General features: G+C 35.8%; 1 protein-coding gene and 1 pseudogene across 2 annotated transcripts in view; both read right to left on the reverse strand.

Annotated features, from left to right (window-relative positions):
- THSD7A (thrombospondin type 1 domain containing 7A) overlaps positions 1-22074 on the reverse strand; it is a 100516-nt gene that overhangs the window by 30626 nt on the left and 47816 nt on the right. Inside the window, exons 8-10 of the mRNA XM_027102791.1 lie at positions 7391-7569; positions 4766-4771; positions 3002-3135 (exon numbers count right to left, since the gene is read on the reverse strand). Of these exons, the coding sequence (XP_026958592.1) occupies positions 3002-3135; positions 4766-4771; positions 7391-7569 (319 nt within the window). The remainder of the gene's footprint in view (positions 1-3001; positions 3136-4765; positions 4772-7390; positions 7570-22074) is intronic.
- LOC113618421 (60S ribosomal protein L22 pseudogene) lies at positions 16060-16525 on the reverse strand (annotated as a pseudogene). Its single transcript, XR_003432011.1, has one exon. The product of XR_003432011.1 is annotated as a 60S ribosomal protein L22 pseudogene (transcript).

Raw genomic sequence — 22074 nt, forward strand, 5'->3', positions numbered from 1 at the left:
AGCCACACAAATACCCACCTCTGCATTTTTTTTGATACTGAATAAATACATAAAAGGTAATCACAAAAATATGCAAATGTAGACAGACATTTACATAGTTTCATTGTTGAAGGAAAAAAATAAATTATAAATTTCTCTGGGAGAATTTTAGTTTCCCAGGAAAAAAGTTCTAGCTTCAGTGGCATTTTAAAAATGTTCTGTTGACGGCAGCTAGGAGAGGACAGAGCAGACGGGACAGTTCAGTCTCCAAAGTTGGATTTGCTAAGAAAAGATTACATTAATGTGAGGCCCTGACATGATGTACAAGGATTAACTTGCAAAATTACCTATTGATTCAAAGTTAAGGACAGATGTTCAATACTCTATTAAGTAGTTATGTGCATAAAACTTTGTTTTCAAAGGTATTTCTTTTCCTTCGATTTTTACTATACAGGTAATAGATTCATTTTAGGAAAATCACAAGAAATAATACAAATTCACTACATTCTATCAGAGATAACCACTCTTAACAGACTACTATATTTAAACATATATTTTCATTTCATTAAACAGGAGCAAACTTCACCTACTATCTGTACCATTTAGGAAAAACATCAACAATACATTATAAAAATCTTTTTGTGTTATTAACTGTGTTTCTAAGACATAATTTTTAATGATTACATTTGAATTCCATCTTTTGAATGTGCCACAATTGCTAAAAAACCCTTCTTGTTGACATTCAGATTATGTTTTATTTATTTGAGTTACTATTAATGATACTTTTATCACTGCAGAATAGAATAAATATTTGGATCAAGTCTTGAGCCCAAAGGGAAGCACTTTAAGTTCATTTGCTTTCTTCAAATTCCTGGCCTTTTCTCCTTTCCATAGGAGAAGGGATTATGCTGTGAGAATACTGAACTATTTTAGAAAACCACCACCAAGTTGGAGGCCAAGGGTGGGCCCAGATGCCCACCACAGTTGTAGCAATAAGGGGGTGCATTGCCTGCAGAAAATTCAAAAGCAACAATAGAAATAACCAAATCTGTTTGGTTTTTATTATCATCATGTGCTGGCAATTCTACAAAAATGTTAGTGAAAAAATATTCCTTCCCAGCAGGAATTACACAGTCTTTACTATTTACTATTTACTACTATTACACAGTCTTTGATGTCACACCATCCTAAAAGAGAAAGAATGAGATATTTTGAAACCTGCCCTCTTATAGACTCTTCTGTCCTGAAATGTCACCCAATGCTTGCATCTAACAGGACATTTGACCTTAATTAGCAGAGGGTAAGGTTTGGGAGGTATACTACTGAATCAAGAAAGAAACATTATTACACAATCAGAAATTCCAATCAATACTGATCTTCTATTTTCTCTGTTTGCATTAAAAATGTTTACTGGAAAAATAAGTTGCCTAGAAAAGTCACTGTGTTTAAGATGTGTTTGGAAATGTTGAGAATACCTATTCACAAAGCAAAAAGAAGCAACATATACACAGCCGAAGGGAAAGCCGAAAGAAGTTCATTATTATAATTTTTTTAATAACAAAAAACACAACCTGATCAAATTTTTAATATAAGAAAAATATTTTTATATTTAAAAGAGAAATTTTAAATTTGGCAGAAGATTGGTAGAAAACAGAATCTCTGTCTTTTTCTTCCCTGTTTCCCTATTAACTCATTACCTCCACCCCACCTCATCCACCTTTAAAAGTTACTCCGTAAAATAACTTGAGAGTTCAGATGGGCTTTTGAAAAAAGAGAGAGAGACTATTTTTACTGGAAGAAATGTTTTACATAGTGTGCCAAGGTTTTATGATATAAACGTTAACTTGTTCTACTTTCCTATTGAAACAGATTAAGAAATAGGAATCTTAAATTCATGAAAAATTATGTCATGAGTGAGAATGGGATTCTTCACAACAGTTGTTGTCAGGTTTGGGATGTTTTTATGTTTTTCTTTACTGTGTGTCACTCAGCAGAGTTAGAAGAAACTGGTTGTAGTTAAAGAGTGACAAGAGACTTGAGTTTGAATGCCACTGTCACTTTACTAGGTGTGTGCTCTCAGCACACTACTTAGTAAGTACTTCTGAATCTACTCTGTAAAGTGGAGATAATAAAGCCTCATATACTTGTTTCCCAGGTTTGAGACCCTTAAGGATCATATGTAGATGGTGTAGGGATAAGTTAATGAGTTAATTTAATTGTATTACAATTATTACAATAATTTAATTGTATTAGGTTTTAGGGAAGTTCTGTGAATACGACAGGGTCTCAGTTTGGAGAAACAGGATTTAATAAAGGGGACAGACATGTAGATGGATCTTTCAAAACAGTGAGGGGTATGTGGGGTATTACAGAACAAGGCTGCTCAGTAGAGCTTTCTATGACAATGTAAATACTGTGCTGTCTCACAGAATTGCCACTAGCCACCTCTGGCTATCGAGCACTTAGAATGTGTCTAGTGTGACTGAGGAAATGCATTTTATTTAATTTTAATAGATTTAAAGTGAAATAGTCACACGTGGCTAGTGGCTGCCCTACCGGACAGTGTGGTTCAGAAAACAAATGAGAGGCACTAGCCAGCGGGGAGGTTTAGGGAAGGCTTCCTAGAGCAGATGAGAGTATTCAAAAGATAGCCAGTTTGATACAAAGGATAAAGAGTTTACAAAAGATTATCACTAAGATACAGTTAGAAATGTATTTGACCTTTAAGGAAGAAGTTACTGGGGTTGGAAAATCTGCATTCATTCACCTCGCATTCAATATGCAGCCCTTTCCCTGCAAGAGTACCTTGAAGCAAAGCTTCCTAAAATCAGAAGGCAGAGGATGAAACACTGCTGCTGGAAGCAGATCCCCTTAGAGCTTTCTATGAACACAGACTCCATAAAAATAAAACTGAAGACAATTTCATTCAGGAGATTGGGAGGAGGGCAAGCTCATGTTGGCACATGAGAAATCGGGAGGTGGCTGTGCCTTTGCTTCTCTGTGTAACTAGGCTTGGCCTTACCTCACTTTTCGGGTTTGCACGCCCTCTCCACAGTTGTCCCGCATGTTCACAAAGGTCACCTTGCAGATGCTCCATGGCTCTGTAACCCATACGTACTGGCTGCAGTCACTGTGGCAAGGGACGACCTCATACACCTGAAACACACACGGTTCTCAATGACCTCACCTCACGGAACCCCATGAGGTAAGTGGGAACACTTCATATCACAGTTATCATGATATTCTTGTTTAGCTACTCTGAAGCCTTTCCTTTACTGTTCATTATTCTAAAACAGGAATATAGAGGATCTCTTGAGAGTTCTAGCAGTGAAGGGTACGGCTGTGTTGTATTGTGCTGCTCCTCTATCACATTGCAGCTGGAGATTGGACCTCATGGACCACATCAGACACATTCCATACTTTCCTAGACTGACCCTTACCACATAGCATTGTAATTTCCTGGGCCATATGTCCTGTTCACAGTTTCATTTGTCTTCAGTACTTAGCCCAGGATGCTTGCTCATATATCAGGCATTCTATAGAGATTTGTTGAGTAAGATGAATAAATGAATAAAAGAATTAATGAATTAAGTAAGCATATAAAAGTAGCTGTTTTCAAATAAGTTTAATTTGGCCTGTTTTCCAAATAAGTATGTATACCAATAAGAATTTTGTGTGTGTGTTCCATATATGAAACTAAATTAGAAGATAAATAATATGAAATAAAGCTATCTTAAAACTAACTAAACCTTGGAAGCAAGGTCTGAAATTGGTCTCATATTACACAGGTACAAAGCGGTGAGGGCCACATAAAACAAAGCAAATTGTCTCTGCTCTGGTGCCCAGAAAGGCTTGCAGCCCCAGGTCTGGGGTGGTGTGCTTGGCTGTTTCAGGATTTTTAGCACAATGAACCAATTATGCTCTTTTCTCAATGAGAAAGAAGAATGACTAAATAAATGAAAAAAAGGACCATAATCCACTGCAACAGAGCTGACTCAACCATTAAAGAAAAATGTCTCTCTTAAAATCATTTCAAAGTCTATGATAACTCTTATTTCCTATTTTACATACACACACACACAAACTACATGAATATTTCATATAACTATTTAATTCCAGAAAATATAAATAGTCCTCTGGAGCCATTCTTTTGTGCAAATTTTAGTTTTACTAAACATCCAAGTAAAGTGAATAAAGTGGACCTATTCCACATAGGAATAAAAAGTGTGTACTGTTGGAGTGAGAATCTGTAATTACTGTCATAAGTTATCACCTTCACGTTGGGTGCTGTATTAAAATAGGACTAAATACTATTTTAGTATTTAGTAAAATATTACCCTACAAGTTGTGGAGAAGGGAACAACTGAAGGGAAAATGCCACCTTTCCTAATCCTTTGATGGCTTTCATTTTAATCTCCTACACTGGAGTGAATACAAATCAGTTCAGAGCCACCTCCTGCTACCGCTTTGAGCCCACCTGCACCTCTGCCTCTCCGAGAAGCATGCGACCATTAACAGGAGGGGTCATTGCCTTTTCAAGGGTGGTGAATTATGCTTGCTCTCCACTATCCCTGTACCTTAGGCCCTGATAGTGAAATGAGAAAACACATGTAATATGCTAGGAAAACAAAGGGAATAGCTGCAGAAGAAAAATTTTATGGAAAACATGTTTTCCCCTATAAAAGATAAGAGAAATAGCAGGAAAAGAAATACATTCTCTGATGTCAGGAGTAAAATGAAAACAAACAGCACTCTATTATGAACGATGAGGTTTAAAAGTTCTTACCTGGGCCTGGAGTAGTGTTCACCAGGAATGAAGAAAAGAGAGAGAAACAAAGATAAATTAAACAAAGATAAGTATATTTGATGAGAAGAACTCATGTTCTAAGTTTCAAATATTACCCATATATAAAAGGTGGGGGTTTTTTTGGTAAATGATTAGAACATCTTTCTTAGACCTTAAAAGAGAAAATCCAATTCCTTATTACTGTTTAAAATTAAGATACACAAATGAGTACTGCAAACAGCAAGTTAAGGAAAGGATTTGATGGGCAGGATGAAGAAATCAAACTGAGTAGACATCAAAATACGTATCATGGGGAATCAATATATGACTGCAAATATCTTGTGGTTCAAATTGTGAGTGGACTATCTATAGATTGATTGACTGACTGATATATTGATTTTAATCCATCCATCCACCCATATTTCTGAGGAAATGGGGATTTGCTTTCTCAACTGGAAAATGGAACCTCAGAGATCATTTCCAAGGCAAAGTACGACTTAATTACTGAGGAACGTATAACTGCAGTAAAAATCTATATGATTTACAGTTTTCAACACTTACACAAACCTTTGCATATTCTTTACTTTCCTAACATTTTACTAACAAATAAATCCCTAGAAGTTTCTATTTTTTAATGTAGAACATTTGTGCTCAAAGTCAAAGATTCAGGAATCTGTTATTTCTTGTTTTAGCTTTGATTTTTCCATTGTTGATGTCTCAATATACCACCAGTAGGCTGATAACAAATACTCAGATGTCCTTATCATACTCTGCATTAGATTATATCAGAGTGACAGAGAAATGGCTTAGGTTGAAGAGTTTTTAAGCAAGGACAACTTGGTACAACCAATTTGAACTTCTTCAAATTCACTATTTAAAAAATGCTAAGGCAAACATAGCTCATTTTAATTTTAAAATCTGGCTGTTCACATACACACTAAAGGTATGAAAATGTGTAGAATTTATTTGAATCATGGATAAAAATTTATTAAAATTTAAATTTACTATTGGAAATTCAAGATTTCAAAACTTGCAGAATAATATTCTTTTGTATTATAAACATTACATTTCCGTTATTCTGTTTAATCGGGGTCATGCATTTTCTTCTTTGGAAATATTCATTAGGACAGAGAAACTCGATTACCAGTAGATGGCAGCAGTGCAGTATATTATTCACCTTCAGTTGTATTTAAGGGCAAGTTCAGCAATTTTTCTTTGGGGGGAAAAAATCAACATTCTTTTGGCGTCCTTTCTATGCAATTTAATTCTCCACTTTCTTGGCCCTTAATCGATTTATTCAAAAGTTATTTTTATTTTCTCTATAATTTACTTTTATTGTGATGAACAAATTTAGATTAATTTGGGAAGGCAAACGTATGGGTAATTTGGGGATTAGAAAATCTGTGTGTGTATGAGACATACCTACATATTTCAGGTTAGTTCATACATATGAATTGGTTCATTTGTGACTTAAATTTAAACATACCTCTTAATACCTACACATATTGTGTGAAATTCACTCTTTGTTAATTCACATGTAGGCCAAACATGGCAATAACTGTCTGATGAATCTTATATTACATTAAACTAGTCACAATTCTCCCCATTGGACATTTTATTTCCAATGGAACATGAGTAACAGCTATGAACTGCCGCTAACAAGGTGTGTATCCGAAGTCAAAGATCCACATAAGACTGAAAAGGCCAATCACCAAACTGATAGATTAACATACGGTTACTTTGATGCCATTTTTATATTTCTTTTTTCTTTTTTTAAAATTTATTTATTTTATTTATATATGTTTATTTTTGGTTGCGTTGGGTCTTTGTTGCTGTGCGTGGGCTTTCTCTAGCCGCAGTGAGCGGGGGCTACTCTTCGTGGCGGCGCAAGGGCTTCTCATTGCGGTGACTTCTCTTGTTGCAGAGCGTGGAATCTAGGTGCACTGGCTTCAGTAGTTGTGGCATGCGGGCTCAGTAGTTGTGGCTTGCGGACTCTAGAGCATAGGCTCAGTAGTTGTGGCGCATGGGCTTAGTTGCTCCACGGCATGTGGGATCTTCCTGGACCAGGGCTCGAACCCGTGTCCCCTGCATTGGCAGGCGGATTCTTAAGCACTGCGCCACCAGGAAGTCCAGTATATTTCTTTTTTCTTAACATATTTCATATTGATCAAACTTAAGTAAATGTACAGAATATATTTCCCAATTTTAGACCCAAACCCATACACTTTCTTTGATTTTAATTTATGTACTTGGTAACTGAGATGTCTTTTCTGAGAGTCTAGCGGATCTATCAGAAAAAGACAATCTTGATCTCAGTGCACAAATTATTGTATAATAACAGATTAAATACCTTAACAGTATTTCAAAAGTAGATTTCATTTTTATTTCCATTGAATTATATTAATATGCATATACATATAATACAATGCACTAAATAAATCTCTTGAGAATACAGAGATCATCTATCTGATTTGGGATTTTAATAATTTACTCAGGCATTCTAAAGATAAAGTGGGTCAAATTTCTTATTCAGGGTCTATTATTTATTCTTCTCTATTTTGGATTAAAAAAAGATTATCGTGCACCTAGAAAATATTTTACAATATTCCCAATGGTAGAAAATACCTGGTTGACATGGTCCAGTTTCGGGCATGGTCTTCCTCCATTATAGGGTTTTTCACGCAGCCATTTAGACCGAACCTTCACGCCACTCCCACAGGACTTGCTGCAGCGTGACCAATTGGACCACTCACTGAGCTTGCAGTCTGAGGGGCAGGGGATGATGCAGGCCTCTTCAATGTAACCTGAGTGGAGGAAAATGAGACAAGAGCCATCTCGTCCACATGTCACTTGCCTATTACTACCCACCATTCTAGCTCATTTAGAAGGTCCAAGTTTGACTTGACAGCAACATGCAAATGCAGAGATGTCTCTGTCGTTAGGGACTCAAATTAAATTCTGCAGGAAAATAACACATACATACAGTCACTCTGTTAAAATAACAGCTGAGCAGCTGTCATATGATCTGCTTAGGATTCACGCTCACCATATTTCAACATTTCTGACTTCCTGACAGCTCGTGTTTAATTGACAATAACCTGTCTGCTGCCATATCATTCTCATGTGGCCAGACTGATACATTAAAAAAATTTTAACAGTTTTCTGTAAAATCCTATCTGTTAATGTCACACAAGTTCAAGTGGCTGAGTCCATGCAACATTCTTCCTCAAGAAGAAAGCCAGACCCTCTCAACCAATATTCAGAAGGAACCATTTAACTTAGCACCTTATGGTTCCCCTTCATTGAAAATCAAGTCTGAGGAAGAAAAATGAAGGATGTTAAATAAACAATGCCTCATATTTTTATAGTGCTGTCAATTTCAAAGCACCTTCATACCTTGTATTCATTTGATTCTCTTGCAGATATTATAAACGTATTGGGCATGTACTGATGCTCTACTGGACAGATAAGAAAACAAATACAGAGAGATAACTGACAAGTGCAAGGTCACACAGTAAGAGATAGGGATAGGATTTCTGAGGTCTAGTCTAGTACTCATTCCATCAAATCTCACAATTAACTTAAGAGTCTACAGATTTAGAGAAATGGGAGCATTTTCCTTGACATTTCCTTGACATTGGCATTCCTTGACATTCCTTGACATTGGCATTTCACAGTATCAGTTTATCACTGTTGTTCTCAAGGTAAGTAAGTGGAAAGAGCAAAATTCCTCTGGTCAAGAGTCGAATGTTGTCGTCTGTCATACTATGGGGAGTGGTTGTTCTTGAAACAAGAAAACACTCTGCTCTTACCATTTTACATCAACATCAAAGATTCGATTTTGAAAATCATTATAATGTAAACAACTTATACTAGGAACTCTAGGTAGATTTTTTAAAATTTTATTGAGACACAATTTATACACTATAAAAATCAGCTCACGTTCTGGTCTTTAATAGAGTCTGAGTTATGCAACCATGACCACCATCTAGTTTCAGAACATTTTCATTACCACAGAAAGAAACCCTATACCTATTAGCAGTCATTTCCCATTTTCCCCTCCCTGGCAACCACTAATCTACTTTATATCTCTAAGAATTCACCTATTGTTAACAATTTATAAAATGAAATCAAATATTATGTTTTATGATTGGCTTCTTTCATTTAATGTAATGTTTTCTGGATTTTTCTATGGTATAGCATGTGTTAGTACTTCATTCCTTTTTATTGACCAAATAGCATTCCATTGTATAGATATATCATATTTTTTTATCCTTTCATCAGCTGATGGACATTTTAGTTGTTTCCACATTTTGTATATTATGAATAATGCTGTGAATATTTGTGTACAAGTCTCTGTATGGACAAGCTTTCAATTCTCTTGGGTATATATCTTGGAGTGTATTTAACTTTTTGTAGAAGTACCAAACCGTTTTCCAAAGTGACTGTGCCATTTTACGATTACACTAGCAAGGTATGAGTGTTCCAATTCCTACGCTTGTCAAAACTTATTATGTCTTTTTTATTTTAGTGTCCTTTGAAGAAAAAAAGTTTTAAATGTTAATGAATTCCAATTTATCTATTTTTACTTCGGTTGCTTGTGCTTTGATGTCCTATCTAGGAAACCATTATCTAATCCAAGGACGTAAAGATTTACACCCATTTTTTTCTTCTAAGAGTTTTATAGTTTTAGTTCTTATATTTAAGTATATGCTTCATTCTGAGTTATTTTTGTATATGTTAAAACATAGGCAGTCCAATTTCATTCCTTTGTATGTGATTCCCAAGTTACCCCAGGCCCATTTGTGGAAAATACTATTTTTTCTACAGTGAATTGTTTTTGTACCCTTGTTGATAATCAGTTGACTATAAATGTAAGGGTTTATATCTGGTTTCTAACTATCACTCCACTGATCTCTATACCAGCACCACACAGTCTTGATTACTGTCACTTTGTAGTACGTTTTGAAATCAGGAAGTCTGAGTCCTCCTTTGTTCTTTTTCTTCCAAGAAAGTTTTGGGTCCCTTACATTTCCACATATATCTTTGAATCAGCTTGTCAATTTTTGCCCCAAATGGCAGATTTTGATAGGAATTGTGTTGAATAGTTTGATCAATTTGGGAGTATTGCTATCTTAACAATCCAGGTACATGGAATTTCTTTCCATTTATTTAGGTATTCTTTATTATTAGGTATTCTATATATTAGGTATTCATTATTTAGGTATTCTCTGTTTTGTAGTGTTTAGTGTATGTCTTGCACTTCTTTTCTTAAACTTATTCCTAAGTATTTTATTCTTTTTATTCTAGACAGATTTAAAAGAGAGCCAACAAATACTGATTTCTTTTATTACAGTGAAATAAGACCACCTAAAAACCAGTATGACAGATCTAATCTATAAGCTTGTGCCCAAAGTGTCCTGACTTGATACAGTGTTAAAAAGCTAGCCAACTTACTACATAGTATATCCTAGCCTTGCTTTATAAATTACCTGGAACACATGTTAAAAGTACAGGTTTCTGGCAACCCCAGACATTACAATACAGTTCCTTTGGGATAGTGCCTGATTTTTGGAAATTAATATATTTTCTTGTGTTTATTCATCACTCCCTCTCTTTTTAATTGAAAATTTTCTTATTAAGTTAATTGTAGACACATATATTTGTAAGACATAATATAGAGAGGTCCCCTGCATACTTTCCCCAGTTTCCTACAATGGTAACTAAAGTATAATTTCAACCCAGATACTGAGATTGATACAATCCATTGAGTTTATTCAAGTTTCACCAGTTTTACTTGTACTTATTCGTGTGTGTGTGTGTGTGTGTGTGTGTGTATGTGTGTGTACAGGACTGAAATTAAGGAACTCTGTTGTAAGACACAGGAAGAATCAGCAAAATCTGGGTGAGAAGTAGTTTTCTGGTATATTTCTCTCTATATTATCTTCTATATTTTTGTCAAATATACACATCACCTGTTTTAAACTTATTGTAGTCTCGATACACAAAAGTGTATCTTTCAAAAGTATAAAGTTCACTGAACACATGCATGAAACCCACACTACTCCAGAACCCTCTTTTGTGTTGCCTTCCAATCACTACCTCTTCTCACATGGGCAACTACTACCCTGATTTCTTACAATCTAGAACTGTTTTACTTTAAAAAAATTTATGTAAATGGAATCATACAGCACATACCCATGTGTGCTAGCCTTCTTTCACCCTACGTTGTGATGTGAGATTCATCCATAATGTTGCATGCTGTTGAAGATTATTCATTCTAATTAATGTATATAGTACTCTACTGTGTGACTATATTATGGTTTTTTAATTCATTCTATTGTTTGTGAGCATTTGAGTATTTTTCAATGGCAAGCTATTATCAACTGTACTGCTATGAACATTCTAGAACATGTCTCTTGGTGAACATACATATGCATTTCTGTTAGGCATATTCCTAGGAGTGAATTTGATGCCTCAGGGGATACGCATATTATATCAGCAAATTGTAAGTATAAAAGAAAACTTTTTAAAAGATGGGATCATGAATTTGGTATGAAGAGCAGGATGCAATGAAAGAATGCTCAAAAGTGGGAATTAGTCTCAGAGAATCTTCAAGGGGGCAGATGTGTCAGCCGGGGCTTTGCCAGCTGTGAGATACTGAAGACAGAAAGAAGATGTTAATGTTGAGTTTTGAATGTACTTCTGATATTGAAGAAGACTTTTGGAGTATTGATAATAATCAGAGGGAAGTCCAACAGAGAACTGAAAAAGTACTTTACAATAGTGTTTACCAAAATTTTGAAAAGCATAACTGTTCTTCAAACAGATTACCATGACCTACTTAAAGCTCATACTTTGACTTTAAGTATGGTTTGAGGTGGGAAAACAAGCCCAGCTCACTATTTTGAGTTAAAATATGGAGAAAAACATTCTCCTTTTCAATCAACACAGCCAGTAAATAAATCTATAAAGTGTGCGACACTTAAAAATGTAACTCCTGATAGGGCCAGTAATAATTTGTGTTTCATAGGAATAGTTTAAGAAATGGAATCAAACTGTACAAATGTCTAAAGTCACTTCCCAATGAATGCCATCTGTAACCAGATTATTTAATGTTTGTAAAAGACAATGAATTAAGAAGAAATCCCAACTATTTCCAAATATTATCAATAGCTTAGTTAAAGGACACTAGTATTTCAAAGGTAATAAATTATTGAAATATTTCTAGAATTGCATTTTCCACCTTGCTAAAGATCAAAATGACTGCAAAAGTAAACCTCTAACCTTTTTGTTATTCAGTAATTATAGTTGAAAATAGAATCACATGAGTTTTCATGTCACTACTTCAGAGTAACAGATAAATGGAAATTCTTTCTTTCCATCTTATCTGTTGAAGTATTACGGCATTGGTGAAATATGTCATGTCTGACTTTAGTCTGATTCACACTGTATTTTCAAGTAAGCAGATATAAAATTTATATGTTGGATCTTCCAATAGAGTATTCCAGAGGACGTCTCTCAAATAAAACTCAATCTATTAAATTGTTGAAAGATACAAATTAGGCACTGAGATAAAGACAAAACTGCAAAAGAGTATAATGCTTAGCATTCCATTTTAATCTTCTAGTGTGTAACAACATTCAATAATTGCCTGTCATGTTTATCTAGTACAATTAAAACCCTTAATGCTACTAGTGAACTGCTAGATAAGCATTCCCCTGTCTTCTCTGCTAAGATCATTTGTGAGGGCAATTAACACCAAACAATCATGGGGGATAGAAGACAGAAGCATTTGAAGCGTTTTAAGGCTAAATAAACTGCTGGCATCTTGTAGCAATTTATGGCTCCTGAGGAATGCTGGAATAAAATAAACGACTTCACAATTAGGGTGTTAAAACTTTAGTAGCAGGCTTCCCTGGTGGCGCAGTGGTTGAGAGTCCGCCTGCCGATGCAGGGGATACGGGTTCGTGCCCCTGTCCGGGAGGATCCCACATGCCGCGGAGCGGCTGGGCCCGTGAGCCATGGCCGCTGAGCCTGCGCATCCGGAGCCTGTGCTCCGCAACAGGAGAGGCCACAACAGTGAGAGGACCGCGTACCGCAAAAAAAAAAAAAAAAAAAAAAAACCTTTAGTAGCTCAATACTGAACCTGACACATGGAAAAATCAAACTCGTGGCTTCTGATTGTATTTTTTGTATCTATATCTATTCTGATGGCTGCTTTCAGGTTGAAATGAATACAGAACACTAGCAGGCTTTATGTGGCAACCAGAGGACTTACTGCCTTTGACATATATCCAGTCAGCTCATTCATTTGAATTATAAATGTGCAGATAAAGTAGCTTTCAGCAACCCTGACGATTACTATATTGTGCTGTAGAAAGGTGCACTGTTGATAGATTAAAGAATTCATTTTGAAAGCACGTGGAAAATATTGGTTGGTTCTGATTTACAGCTGTGTGAATGAGCAACGCTGGCACTCTATCTGAAACATCTAGATTAATCTCAAAAGAGACCTGAAAAATCTCTCCTACTTAAATGTGTGTTATATGCACATGACTGCAATCGTGAATGAGAACACTTAGCTAGAACTTTATCTACTGTGGTCCCTGTGGATTTGAAAATACTGAAAAATATCATTTAAAAATATTTTCAAAATGAACAGAATATTCTTTTGTATATATATTAAGAACTGATAACTTGAAAAGCTACTGAAACTAAACTACTCTGTATATATCCAAACTCCTATAATTGACTGTTCTACCCAGATTCTTATATTCAATGTATGAAAAGTTATGAATCAACACTGGGCAATCAAAATTTTCATAGTGAAGTGTTCAGGTAAATTTATGTAACCGCAATGAAATGCTATTTCATTTATATTTATTTGTTTTATATATATATGAAGGCATATCTCTTCATATCTGCGAAATACAGATTTTCTCAGAACATTTCAACATTGTTTTTTTTTTAATAATTTTATTTATTTTTTTACTTTTGGCTGCATTGGGTCTTCATTGCTGCATGCAGGCTTTCTCCAGTTGTGGTGAGCGGGGGCTGTTCTTCAATGTCGTGCATGGGCTTCTCATTGTGGTGGCTTCTCCCATTGCAGAGCACAGGCTCTAGGTGCACAGGCTTCAGTAGTTGTGGCATGAGAGATCGGTAGTTGTGGCTCACGGGCTCTAGAGCGTAGGCTCAGTAGTTGTGGCACATGGGCTTAGTTGCTCCGTCGCATGTGTGATCTTCTCGGACCAGGGCTCGAACCTGCGTCCCCTGCATTGTCAGGTGGATTCTTAACCACTGCGCCACCAGGGAAGCCCTCAACGTTAGTTTTAATTGCTGTGGGATTTTGTAGCTGTTGCTATTCCAATACTGGGAGATTACCCAATGACTAGGCACCTTCAGATTCAGGTAGCATACCTATGTACGAGTTCACCATCAAGGCCATTTCTTATAGCAAACTCTAAAACTCTCTGCTGTATAACAAAGACTTTGGCTGGTCTGTTTCCCTGATTCCTGGGAGGCAGCCTCGAAGCCCTGAAATTTCCTGAGTGAGAGGAGTATCTTTGTTATTCTTGTTGGGCCTCTTGGACTACATGTGAAATTATGATAAGAAGATGTCTAAGGAAGGGGTATGATTATACCACCAAACCAAAGACCAACCATGTGTTTAAAAGGTTGGGACTTTAAGCCACTTGATATCCTCCCGAACTCTGGGGAGAGGGGATTGAGTTCAACTGTGTGGTCAATGATTCAACTGATGCCTACATAATATGACCCCCCAGAAAGCTCTGGATACAAAAGCTCAGCCTGGTAAAGCACAACCATGGGCCAAGAGGGTGATGCCTCCTAGCTCCATGGGGAGACAACATGGACGCCTTGTGTTTGGGACCTTCCCAGCCCTCGTCTATGTGTCTCTTCTATCAGCTGGTTCTGATTTTTATCCTTTTGCTATAATAAAACTGCAATTGTAATGGTGCTTTCCTGAGTTCTCTGAATCGTCCCAGTGAATTGTTGAACCTGAGGGGGTAGTGGGAATCCCCAAATCTGTAGCCAGCTGGTCAGAAGTGAGGTTGACGTGGGGACCCTGAAAGTGCACAGCTAGTGTCTGAAGTGAGAGCAGTCTTGTAGAGGACTGAGCCCCCTAACCTGTGAAGTTTGGCCCAAATCCAGGTGGTTAGTGTCAGAATTGCATTCTACTTTCAGATGTATATTTTATTAAAAAAGGAAGTAAACTTATTTATGAAAGAGCCCGTATCTATAGTTTACTTATTCAACCAAATTAAAACTTTGGGAATAATTACATACATTAAGGCATTTATGGACGTTTCACCCCAAATTTAACATTTATAACTTTAACTAATATTAAAATATTAACTAATATTAAAAATCAGAAAAACGTTCTAAGAACCCACTTTGGAAGTAGGGCTTTGTCAGCAATATAAACATCATATTTGATGGAGTGTTCAGATTATGGAATAACGGGAAATAAATTAACTTTGAAATTTAGTAGAGTGATTTTTTTTTAACTTGATCCAATGCAGGGCACTGTTCTTTCAGTCAACAAGAATCATATACTGACACTGAAGTATTTCCAAAGGATAATCTTTAAACACTAGTTTGCTGGATTCTAGTAAGTGTTAAACATAATTTTTATAAAAAGCATTCTGTGGTCAAATAAGTTGGAAAATTGTTGAGTTAAGCAGGTCTCTTCACCCCGAGCTTTCCTTCTTTTTTTTTTTTTTTCTGATATGAACTGTGAATCTCTAGGAGACTGACTCAGACACTGCAGTCTATGCTTATTAACTTTTTCCTATAGCATCTCACTGGACCAGTGAGAAAAAGATCAACAGATCATCATGATATGTTGTAATTATAATGCATTAAAACTGGATTCATGTTTTGAGCTGTACAGAGTTTTAATGTTTAATCGGGCCTTTTATGTCCATTTCCAGATATGGAAAAAAATGCAAAAGTCAACAAAACCCCCAAACTTAAGAAAGTTTCTTTTTAAATTATTTTATACCTTAAAGTTTTAAAGCATTAAAGGTCAAACCTATGGCAAACGGAGAGGAAACTTATGCCGATAAACTTCCTGACATTTTTTTAATGACTATTTTAAAAGACCATTTTGTTTTCTGTAAATTAACTAAAATCTCCTGTAAGGGCTAAATTGGCCTTCAATGCGACTACGAAGAAATGGGATAAACATGAAGAGTAACTACAAGTACAGATCTTCCTTTCAAATTTAACTTTAAAATGTCCACAGATGTGTTGGTGTGCTCTCAGGTTACTTTTGTTTGTTTGTTTCCTAAATTTTATTTAAGAATTCATACAAAATACTCCAGATAACTGAGTTTAAATCCTCATCGTCCTCCTCTTCTTCATCTTGATTAATCTGGAAGTAACGTAATTCGTAACTTTCTTTGCTGTTAGCAACTACGCGTAACCAATCACGGAGATTCTTCTTCAAATATTTTTTGGTGAGATATTTCAAATACCTTTTGGAAAAAGGCACCTCGGAAGTTACAGTGATCTTGCTTTTGCTTCTTTCGATTGTTACAATACCTCCTCCGAGATTCCCAGCTTTTCCATTCACTTTGATTCTTTCCTGAAGAAACTGCTCAAAATTGGCCGCATCCACGATTCCATCTTCTACAGGATGGGTACAGTCAAGAGTAAACTTCAGGACCTGCTTCTTTTTTTTGCCCCCCTTCACCACAAGCTTTTTCACTGGCGCCATCGCCGCAGCGGAGGCAGAAAAGGGTCAGGTTACTTTTTGAGCCCATTGATATGGCTTATGTCTAATATATAGTGCCTTCTTCATGCATTTACCAAAGAAAATTCCTTATGCATAAGCTTTACTCACTACATGACCATTCTGATGATGCTTTGAAGTAGAAAAAGACCTATGTTTTAAGACCTATGTTTTAAGAATGAGACTAAACTCAACTAATGGGACAGAGAGCTTTACAATTATTTTGGATTGCAGGACATTAATGTAACAGGAATCTATATGAGGGTCAGTATCTTTATGAATTATGAAACCTTGTAACACAAGTAATGAACAACTCTGTGATTATATCAATAACATTATCATAGATATCAGCAAGATTACCACTCCTAGCCATTTCACTAAAATTATTGTTATCCTTCCTTTAAGGCATTAAGGGGAAAACGGGGTCAGAGACCAACAGAAAGGATGTGGAGTAAAACATAATAGCAGAACTTGTTGATAAAGGCAAAGATAAACAAATTTTTTTGTTGCTGTTGCAAATAATGAATTGTTCTTGGCAGTTAAATTTATTTTAAGCAGTGAAACACTTTCTTCCTAAAAAGCTGGAAACCCAGTAGGTGTATGGGATATTCTGGAGGCTATGTTTGACAGCCTGGCCTGAGGGGCTCCATGGAGCCCAGTTTGAAAACCTTGTAAGTAAGTAACAGATGAGTTGAGGTCTCGGTGACATGGAGCACACAGAATCAAATGATAACACCAGATGTTTTTCCATCACACACGACACGATGGTAGCTGCAGGAAAATTTCCAAGGAAAGTCTCCCTCATCACCTCTATAGTCCCCCTTCAGGGATCCTGTCAGAAAATAATGCTGGTATCCACACCTTATTTAAATTCGACCCTAGACACCTGCTTTCTTTTTGTACCCACATATCCACAGTAGCCCCTTCTTTATTTCCCTGGTTCTTTAAACTTGCAACTGCTACTTCAGGAAAAGTCTGTTCCTCACTCCCTGCCTGTCTTTTACATTTGAAAGGAAAAAGATCTCAATTGTGAATGATGACTGCAAAAGCAACACTAGCTTCATCTGTACTATCAAATGAAAGATTTAAATTCTGAAATGAATTAGACATTAAAAAAAAAAACCACCAACTGAAAAAGCTTTTCAGAGAAATCAGAAGTCCATTTCAGCTTATTTACAAAACTCTATTGCCTTTTCTCCCTGGTTTAATCAAACATGCTCTTCCTCAAATACAAGCATCCACTACGATAGGGCACAATTTCTCACTCAATTTTGTTTCTAATTAACCTCTAATATTAAACTTATATCATCTTCTATAAAATCCCATTACAAAAAGGAATACATTCCAGGTATATTATGGTTGAGTGGTCATGTAGGTTATCCTCAGAATCTACTCTCCTCATATTCATAATTATTTTTATCAGATGTACCCTGAGTTCCACAATGTCTTAAAAGTACATGCTCTTGAACTAAAATCTACTTGTAGACTGAGTACTCTCTGAATTTTAAAAAATTCAGTTGGGCACTTGTACCACAAATACACCCAGGATGTATTCCTTTTCTAAGTTTTGTTGATGGTCTTTTTTTGTTCCTGTAAATTCTAATAGAAAAAAAACCCCACACCTGTGGCATGTATACTAGAATTTATGACCGAATAAGGCAGCATCTGGTATTTACAGTTCCTTACAACATCAAGGGATATCATTTAAACATGATACCTGCTTTAAAATCATCCACATCATAACTTTGGGAGGCTGGTGAAATAGGATGTAGATCGCTTAGGCTATTAGGCAGTAATGTTAAATGCTGCCATATAAGGGTCAGCTATAGTTATAATATGAAAATATTTTATTAAAAAGCTTTTGTTTCACTTGTAAAATTTGTAGAGCTTTCTTTTTATCGTAATACTTAGTGCTGTAGTGCAAACTACCTATGAAACAACCTGTAAGAAAGACTTTGAGTGCCAGCAAGGGTTTTACAAAATATCAAGTTTTAACGGGCATACTTTGAATCCTACAGATGCTTAGAAAACCAACTGATAAAGCCATTCATTAATGTTCAGATGGTTCTCTGTAATATCATTCATAAACATACTAGGCAAAGAGAGAAAGCTTGGAAGAATTAATATAAATCATTATATTTAAAACTTAATGTCAAAGGGAAATTAATCTTACACTAATAAGGCATTAGACAAACTATGCTGAACAATTCAATAGTGACTACAGTTAAAAGACAAACTAAAATAATTAAAAGGGTGTAATGTGACCTACAATAAGTAGTACAGCTGCTTAAATGCCGGCATGATGGTCAAATGGCAGTACAAAGTACTGAGAATTGTAGAGTCGTTGGATCATGAATACTGAGTGCACAAAGTCAAATGCACACAACACTTCAATATAATGTTGTATTCTGCTTATGAACAGAGCAGTAAATAACCCAGAGCTCTCTCTTATTTCTCTATCTGAACCAAAAAACTTTCCTCAGGGCAATCATTAACTTGCCAATATCCTTTCCACAGAAGATCCTATAGACTCATTCTGTTTTCAAAATCATACCTACACAGGCATTCACTTTATAAAGACACATCTTTGCAAATTTCAAAAGTTCCCTTATGTTCTCTTGCCCACAGCGGGTAAGCAAGTGAACTATCTCCTGTGAGATATTTTGCCTAAGACAGCATCACATTGTGATCCTCTAGGAAATGATCTTCACAGGTCTTTCACACCAAGGTTAATAAAGCTTATGATCCCTACCAAACCCTGTGAGTGTCTGCATGACCCAGAGAAGTAGTCTTAAACTTTAAATGTGTTATAGAACCCCCTGGGGATCTTGTCAGAATGCAGAAGGTCTGCAGTGTAGGTTGAATTTTGCATTTCCAATGGTTTTTCTGTGATGCCTATGCTGCTCTTCTGTAGATGGCTTTCTGAGTAAGAAGGGTTTAAATCCTAGCTGGCAAATGACAGCACAGGCTGACAGCCTGTTTTTGTAAATAAAGTTTTACTGGAACATAATTGTGTAATTCACTCATATATTGTCTATGGCTGCTTTCATTCTATAACTGCAGAATTGGGTAGTTGTTACAGAGACTTTTTAGCCTGCAGAGCCTGAAATATTTGCTATCTGGCCCTTTAGGAAAACATTTGGTAACAAGTCATCTAACCAAATAGCTGATTCTTGAGTTTCCTCATGGATTCTCTAAATTGGTATTTGATAGGTATCAAAGCAACATATTACTTTTAGGCGATAGGAGACCTATGTATATTAAACAGCAGGGGCTCAGGAAGAACAGTCATATCAGATAGGCCTTTCTGCTTACTTGATGTTAACAGATGATAAAATATCACAAATAAAATTAAGTTCAATTTTAGAATATCTATTGATAGTACATTATGGCTTAAACTCCCTATAAGGAAGAGCAAAGACAAATTTGCTGAGAGTAAAGACTGAAGAGAAGTGTCTGGAAGGAATTATGTAACTCAAAGAGCTCAAGACTTCAGCATCTGACATTTTTACACTTTATCCAATTTGCCTTCAAAGTGTGCCTTTGAGATAAATCTAATAGAAATGTTATTCCTTATTTTCTCAAGGAAAGATGAGTGGACACAAAGAGAATTAAATGAACATTCCATACTCCCAATTAAAGTTGTAAACACAGGCTGGGAAAAAGCAAGTTGTCACAATTACTAATATAAACCAAGAGATTAAGCTGTTGTCCAAATCTGGTGTTGTACAAAGCAGGCAATTCTGAACAATAAGCTTTAAACTGGAATAAAGAGACTTACCAATATCGATATTACTGGACTAATTCAGTGGAATGGGTGTGTGACTATTATTTCTTCTACCTACCAATTAGTAGGAGGAGAGAAGCATAAATATTTGATGAATATCATATAGAAAGTTTGTGGCATGTATATAGTTTATTCCAAAGATCTTAGTTGTTCTCAATGATCTGTTTGATTATATTCCAGAACTGTGACACAGAGGGAAGGACACCGTCCGGAAAAAAGGAAGTGTCCAAGCCTGATTGTGGATAAAATACAGCTACAAAAATTCTCTCCACCTCTTCACTCATTCATTCATTCTACAAATATTTACCGAGCACCTACTACTGTTCTAGGTGTTTGGGATACATGAGTGAATAAAGTAGTCCAAGATACCCTCATCAATCTACATTTTTGTACAGGATAAAACATAAATAATAAATACAATAAATGAGTAAATTATATGGTATGTTATAGAGTGATACATGCTTTTGAAATACAAAAAGTAGAGCAGAATAAGGGCTTTTGGGAGATCTGGGTAGGATTGAGGGGCAGCATAATAAAATTCTATCACTTATGTTTAAATGAAAGTCTTGTATATGTGCACCTTGCATAAGCTAGGTTACCTCTAACATTCTTTAAAATATCAAGATTAAATGATATAATAAAAAAAGTTCCAGAAATTCTACCTCTTGTTCTGTGAAATTTTAGAAGTGATTAACTTGAGAAGTACCTAGTACTATGTGCCAAGGCAATCAATTTCTAGTGAACCAATTAATTAAGATCTCAGAGTATTCTAGCAGTAAGTAGAAAATGTGTAATTTGGTTTTTTAATGATTTATAATCTGTTGCTAATAGTGACACCATTCAAGATTTCATACCAAAAGTAAATATACATAATTTGTATTATGATATCAGGATAAATGCCAAAAATGTATTTATATATCAACATTTATGCAGGAACTACATTTAATACCATATATCAGGATGGATGAACACTTATGTGGCTCCCAAGGTATACTTTAAGATCTGATTTTTGTTGTATCGATATATTGCTTTTCAGTACAGAGTCTATTCTTATGAAAAATTCCAGACATAATAGAATTGTGCCTCGAGTTTCAGACATTAAAAAAAAAAAAAAGTGACCACATGGGAAATGACCTAAAATAATATACTTAAGCTGATGAAAGTCAAACTGTTTTATCAGTATAATAACTGATAATATGATCCACAGATGGATAACATAGATTAAGTAGAAATGCCATAAGGCCACTATTGAATAGGGTAGGGGATTAGTGTCTTTGTACTGCATGCACGTGGGGATCAATTTTATGTTTAAACTGAAAGCCGTAAGAGACTTTCTTGAAAGCCACTTTAAACCCCATTCCCACCATTCATCTGGAAGCTGCTTTGGCTGAGCAAAGGCAGTGCTCACAGAAACTGCAAGTTAGCGCATGCCTAGGATAGAGCATCAAAGTGACAGCACTCCACTATCACTATCGGCATTGACAGAACAGCAGCAGTAATTCCAAACAAATCAGGCAAGAGACACTCAATTTCCTCAGACTTTGAGTAAAAATGTTAGTAGACGCTAAAATATCCCATTAGACATCCATCTTAGATCAGATTTAAGGAGAAAGGAGTGATGTTGGATAGACACAAAGAACTAAACTGGAACAGTTCACTTAAACATCTTAGATCCTTTCACAAGCTCCGTGAAGTTCAGTGCTGCCAGGGACCCATCTTTTTTTCTACATGTGCTTTTCTTCTAGAATACACTACTGAATTCTT

This window comes from Aethalodelphis obliquidens, unplaced genomic scaffold (assembly GCF_003676395.1).
Source record: "Aethalodelphis obliquidens isolate GAN/ISIS:26980383/991018 unplaced genomic scaffold, ASM367639v1 scaffold5, whole genome shotgun sequence".
Lineage (NCBI taxonomy): Eukaryota > Metazoa > Chordata > Mammalia > Artiodactyla > Delphinidae > Aethalodelphis > Aethalodelphis obliquidens.